Below are 6,000 nucleotides of genomic sequence, written 5' to 3' on the forward strand. Positions count from 1 at the left end.
CTCACCCTTAGGCCCCATGCTGCGCTGAACGAGGCGTTGCCTAGCAACAGTGTTGTTTTTGGCAGCACATTACTATTTTAGTTTTAGTCAGTCTTTGGAATAAAACTTATAAATAGTTTGTCAGTGGAAAAAGGTATAGTCGACGAACATTTTTCGTCTTATTTTTGTCGATGAAATCAACACTGCCTACTGTAACGGGATCTGTCAAAAAAATGGATTACCGCGATCCTGTTTTATATCATTGAAAAGGACCTAAAGACGCCTACAGTATACACCTCCTTAGCACCCCACGGTCTTTATTGAGAGGACGTGTATACACGTTATAACCACCGTGTCTCTCCTCTCCGGAATAATCCTTATGCTTTCTTTCTATGCTGTAAAGAAAAAGGAGTCTGTGTTGCAGAACTGGTGATTTAATTAACAAAATAATAATTCAAAAGGACAAACGTGATCAGCCAGGGTTCTAATTCTGTATCCAATCTCCGTAGTAAACAAACAAAGTAGTATCTCTCTTCCTCTCAATAATGAGACCGCTTCCCTGCACACCAGAACAGAAAGTCAACACAAGATATCCCATAATACTCGTCACAGCCTCAACACAGTTAAAGGAACAATCCCCCTGTATATACCTTAGGCCCTAAGGTATATACAGGGGGATTGTTCCTTAGGGTTACAACGTGTTTAGCACAAAAAGGTGTTAATGGGTTATAAAATGTAAGTTAATACACGTGACATCACACTGCGTTGCGAGCTTGTAGATCGGTTATTCTTGCTATTTTGGAATAATTCAAAAGTGAAAGCGAAGGGGTAAAACCTGTGGTATAAGCCACTGATTCCCAAACAGTGGGCCAGGGACCCAAGTTTGGGTCACGGAACAATTTGTATGGGTCGCAAGTACATATCCCCTTTTTTTCAGTCTCCTACATTTACTTACGCTCATGTTGTGAGCATGTAGATCTGCTAGTTTTACTAGTTTGGGTCCAGGGCAAACGTCTAATTTCTCTTTTGTGTCCTGACTTGAGCATAAATGCTTGTAAATGGTAAATAAAAATGGTAAATGGTGCATTTATATAGCGCCTTTATCCAAGGCGCTTTACATAGATTGTGCATTACATTCACCCATTCACACACACATTCACACACCGATTGCGGAGGAAGCCATGCAAGGTACCAACCAGCACATCGGGAGCAATTTGGGGTTCAGTGTCTTGCCCAAGGACACTTCGACATGTAGACAGGAGGAGCCGGGATTCGAACCGCCGACCCATGGATCATTGGACGACCTGCTCTACCTCCTGAGCCACAGTCGCCCCACACCACTGGTCTAAGCTAAGGTATGAATATTAAAGTATTTTAACAAGGGCAATAGTATGTGCGTACACACACTCACACAGACACACACAGACACACGCACACAGACACACACAGACACACGCACACAGACACACACAGACACACGCATACACACGCATACACATATTCAACTGCACACTTGTTATTTGTCGTGTGTTACGTTTGATTATGGTTAACTTACTACTCGTTTCCTTTCTCACCTGCACTTCTTCTTAATGAGATCCCACTCTGCCAACGACGCCTTTAACGTGTTAATTAGCGCTCTAATTAATGATAAAACTATAAAGTTGGCTTAACGATAATCAAAGCTCCCCTCGAGCGGCAGCGCCGTGATCGATTGCTTCCCCTTCAGCCTCAAGTCATTGAACAAAGAGCAAGGTGGTAGATTAGGCCTTTCTAGAGCAAGGTGGTGGATGAGGCCTTTCTAGAGCAAGGTGGTGGATGAGGCCTTTCTAGAGCAAGGTGGTGGATGAGGCCTTTCTAGAGCAAGGTGGTGGATGAGGCCTTTCTAGAGCAAGGTGGTGGATGAGGCCTTTCTAGAGCAAGGTGGTGGATGAGGCCTTTCTAGAGCAAGGTGGTGGATGAGGCCTTTCTAGGCCTTTTTAAGAGTTCTCCATTTCAAATCGCACTGGATAAATAAAGCGACTGTGTTTAGTGGCTCAATAGCTCCTCCCCATGAAGAATTATGATGAATTCCTGTTCTGTCTATAGAAGTGTCTATTTGTAGGTCTCTAAATGTTTTGATGATTTGAACATGGTGGACCCTATTGGAAACAAGTGTAATGCACTTGTTTCCAGGGTTGTACAGGGTTTCTTTGACTATGCATGCACCTCCTGGTACCACAGCACCTCAAAGGCCCTTAAAACCAGGCTCCAGACTTCCCAAAACAAACTGGTCAGGCTCCTACTTGATCTAGCCCCCCGAACCCACCTCACCCCTGCCCACTTCGACAGGCTGGAATGGCTTAGGGTCGACGACAGAGTACAGCATCTTGCAATGGGTCTGGTCCACAAGATTCGATACACCACCAAGATACCCATGTACCTGTCTAGATACTTCCTTAATGTTAACGAAGTCCACACCCACAACACCAGAGGGAGTGCAACGAACCATGTACAACCCAGATTCGGCACAAACAAGGGACTAAATTATTTTCGCTCCTATGCCACCAAAATGTGGAACGCCCTACCAACTGTCATTAAGACATGCGAATCCCTTGACTCCTTCAAAACCGCTCTCAAAGGGCACCTACAGATGGCTGCAATTCGAAACTGGCCCCCGTAAAATCTGAATCCCCCCCCCCCCCCTTTTTTTTCCCTCACTGTATATATTTCTTTTCCCTTTTTACCTCCTTTATGATGAATTCCTGTTCTGTCTATAGAAGTGTCTATTTGTACGTCTCTAAATGTTTTGATGATTTGAACATGGTGGACCCTATTGGAAACAAGTGTAATGCTTAATTGGGTCGTCCACTCACAGTTAACAGCCTTTGTATTGAGTTTGTGCTTGAAATGTACTGTAATTCTGCAAACTGTTAATACATTATTCAATCAATCAATCAATCAATGACCGACTGACCGTGCATCTAACATATGAACGCTTCTAAATACTCTTAGCGAGTGATTAGTACGGACCGCGCCACCACCTTCACCATTGTTGTTGTCGGTAGAGGAGGAGGTCGTTGCTGAACTATCGGTGCCCCCTGCTGGCCGGGAATGAGTTAACTCTTACTCTGCTAGCATTTATTGAAAAATTAGGATCTAATTCACATTTTTTTAATTTGAGCTCTTATTCTGAAAAGCCACAGTTCAAGTCTACCGGAAGTAGCGATCTAAGATGGGCGATCCAGTGCTGTGCTAACAACACAGCTAGCTAACCGGCTAACGTAAGTGGCATTATGGCTTGATCGATCGCATGCACTATAAAAGCGCAATTGCCATTCATCGTCGGCAATGGCGTTAAGCGTCAGTATCAAAATTAGGCTTCAATGATCTTTGGCAATAGTGCTATAGGTTAATATGGGTTAACGGCTTGTACCGTTTTTATTGTGCGAATAAATAACACAAAATAGTACCAGTGAAACGCAGTGAGCCGGAGGACAGGATGGCCTCCTCCTCCAGCTCTCGGACGTGAACTCGGACGCCCGAGATGACGTCGGGCCACACGCCGTCGGACACGCCCACCCTCAACCAGTAGCTGCCCACCGGGGTGTTCTGACCAATGGTGAGGGCTCCTGAGCTCTGGTTCAGACTGAAGTACCTGGGGAGAGAGAGAGAGAGAGAGAGAGAGAGAGAGAGAGAGAGAGAGAGAGAGAGAGAGAGAGAGAGAGAGAGAGAGAGAGAGAGAGAGAGAGAGAGAGAGAGAGAGAGAGAGAGAGAGAGAGAGAGAGAGAGAATTGTGCACAGAGCAAATTATACACAATGTACAATATGAACAGAAATAATAAATATATAGAGAGAGAAGTACTGCCGTAGCAGCACTCCAGGTTCAAACACAACCTTCTAGGTGCAAGGCTGGAAGATATACAGTAAGTTGAGGTGAAGAAAATGCCAGCACTCATTGTATGTCCTTTTAAATGATTTTATTTACCTCTGAGAATGAAAACGTACGCGTTACGGCCTGTATGGCCTTCCTCAGCGTTTGTCAATAATAATAAATATATAGGCCTATACAAAGGCTAGTACACATCCGAACATGTGCAGGTGTTGGACTGTACATCTAAGATGATCCTTTTGAAACTTCTCAATGGAACTTTCAAGGCCAACTTTAGTCTGGAATGCAGGTCATTCCTTGACCAGGGGCCAAAAGAAAGCGGTTTTTTACCCCCCTCAGATTTTAATGCTGCATGGTACACCGTGCAGCATGGTACGGCCGTGGCCGAGCATTGATCTGAGGTTTAGACCATTTTTTACCAAATTTAATTTGGAGGAAATGTAAGGAGGCAGATCACCAAGAATGGCTTTAAGAATGAAAATATTCTAATGATGCAGCCCTGCGAGATGTCAATGAGAACCAACCAAAGTCAAAGTTAGTCAAAGTTGTACGAATTTGTTCTCCGCATTTGACCCATCTCTTGGAGCGGTGAGCCGCAGCCAAGGAGCGGTGAGCTGCAGCCAAGGAGCGGTGAGCTGCAGCCGTGCTGCGCTCGGGAATCATTGATTAGTAGATTTGACCCCCCCAATCCAACCCTTTGATGCTGAGTGTCAAGCAGGGAGACATTGGGTCCCATTTTTACAGTCTTTGGTATGACCCGGCGGACACTCTAACCACAAGGCCACTGAGCTGCATGCAATGTACAGTGATGTGTTCTGAAAGGTGAGTTAGTTCTGAATGTCAGTGCAGCATCAGGTACAGGGAACCAGTTTGGCCAAGGTGGAGGAGCATGGTACAGGGAACCAGTTTGGCCAAGGTGGAGGAGCAAGCCAACCTATAGATGGTACCACCATATAGTCCAATTGGGACAGAAAGGGATAAGTGACCAGTTTTTTGAGAGCTGAACAATCATAACAAGCCTTCAATCTGTAGAAGAAGCCCAAAGTGAATTTAAGCTTTTTGCACAAATAATCAATATGAAATTTAAAATGTAGGTGTATATCCAACCAGAAACCAAGGTATTTGTAGCGCTCCACCCACTCGATGGGAGTTCTATTAGAGGCTGAGACACGGACATACAGACAGAGACAGTCGGGGGGTGTAGCCTAAGTGACAGCCGGAAAACCAACAGCATTCATTTTTTAGCTTCTGTTCAAAGAAAGAACGACATGACAGATGGTAGACAGACAAGAGAAAATGAGTGAGAGGTACCACGTTTACTTCTACAGGAACTGAAAGTGTGCAGAAGTGCACACGCACGCACGCACGCACGCACACAAACAGCATGTATTGTAATGCTGTATATGTATAAGAAAAGAAAAGAGCAATTATATAACAACTGTGGACACTTCTGTGAACAATCTGTGGCTCCAACAAAAGGGGCTCGATAGTTGTCATAGTAACTGTCAGAACTTGTGATATGAATAAAACAAATATGCAATTGGCATAGCTAATCTGATCCTGAGTGTGTGCATACTGAGCGGATGCTCGCAGCAGAGAGGCCCCTGACAGACCCTCGCTTCTGCCTCAGCCGCGTCGGCACGGACACTTTCATGGCCGGAACCACAGCGGCGGCGCACTGCAGATTGCTACGTCTGTTTAAATTCAGATTTCAATCTCCCGATAAGCGGCGCAACACAGTGATTAAATTTGCCCACAGAAAGTGTTCTGCTTGTCACATGCAGGCCTGGGACTTTTAGACTTAAAGACTTGGCAATGGAGCTTGTCAGCGGACGTCTGGGATGGAACGATATCAACTGAATGACCCGCAGCCTTTTCTGCACCGCGAGATACAGCTTCTAATTCCACTTCACATCAATGCTTCATTGATTTTCTATAGACCAGCAGGTCAGAATGTTTTGTAAACAAATGTGCAGACGGAAAATGAAGAATTATGTAGAACGTCTATGGCAGTGCTTCCCAAACTTTTTCATGTCAAGGACCCCCAAATTGACACTGATGAGCCCGCGGACCCCCATTTGAAAAAGATATGCCAGGGACCCCCATAAGAGAAGATTTGTATGGCTCTAGCAGTGATTTTCAACCCGTTTAAT

General features: G+C 44.9%; 1 protein-coding gene across 1 annotated transcript in view; it reads right to left on the reverse strand.

The window, feature by feature from the left end:
* LOC306918324 (putative neural-cadherin 2) overlaps nucleotides 1-5,501 on the reverse strand; it is a gene marked incomplete at both ends in the record, with an annotated part of 31,588 nt that extends 26,087 nt beyond the window's left edge. Inside the window, 2 exons of the mRNA XM_079531211.1 lie at nucleotides 3,429-3,613; nucleotides 5,461-5,501. Of these exons, the coding sequence (XP_079387337.1) occupies nucleotides 3,429-3,613; nucleotides 5,461-5,501 (226 nt within the window). The remainder of the gene's footprint in view (nucleotides 1-3,428; nucleotides 3,614-5,460) is intronic.
* Between the last annotated feature and the right edge of the window lie 499 nt (nucleotides 5,502-6,000).

Source organism: Electrona antarctica (genome assembly GCF_951216825.1).
Source record: "Electrona antarctica genome assembly, contig: scaffold_208, whole genome shotgun sequence".
Classification (NCBI taxonomy): domain Eukaryota; kingdom Metazoa; phylum Chordata; class Actinopteri; order Myctophiformes; family Myctophidae; genus Electrona; species Electrona antarctica.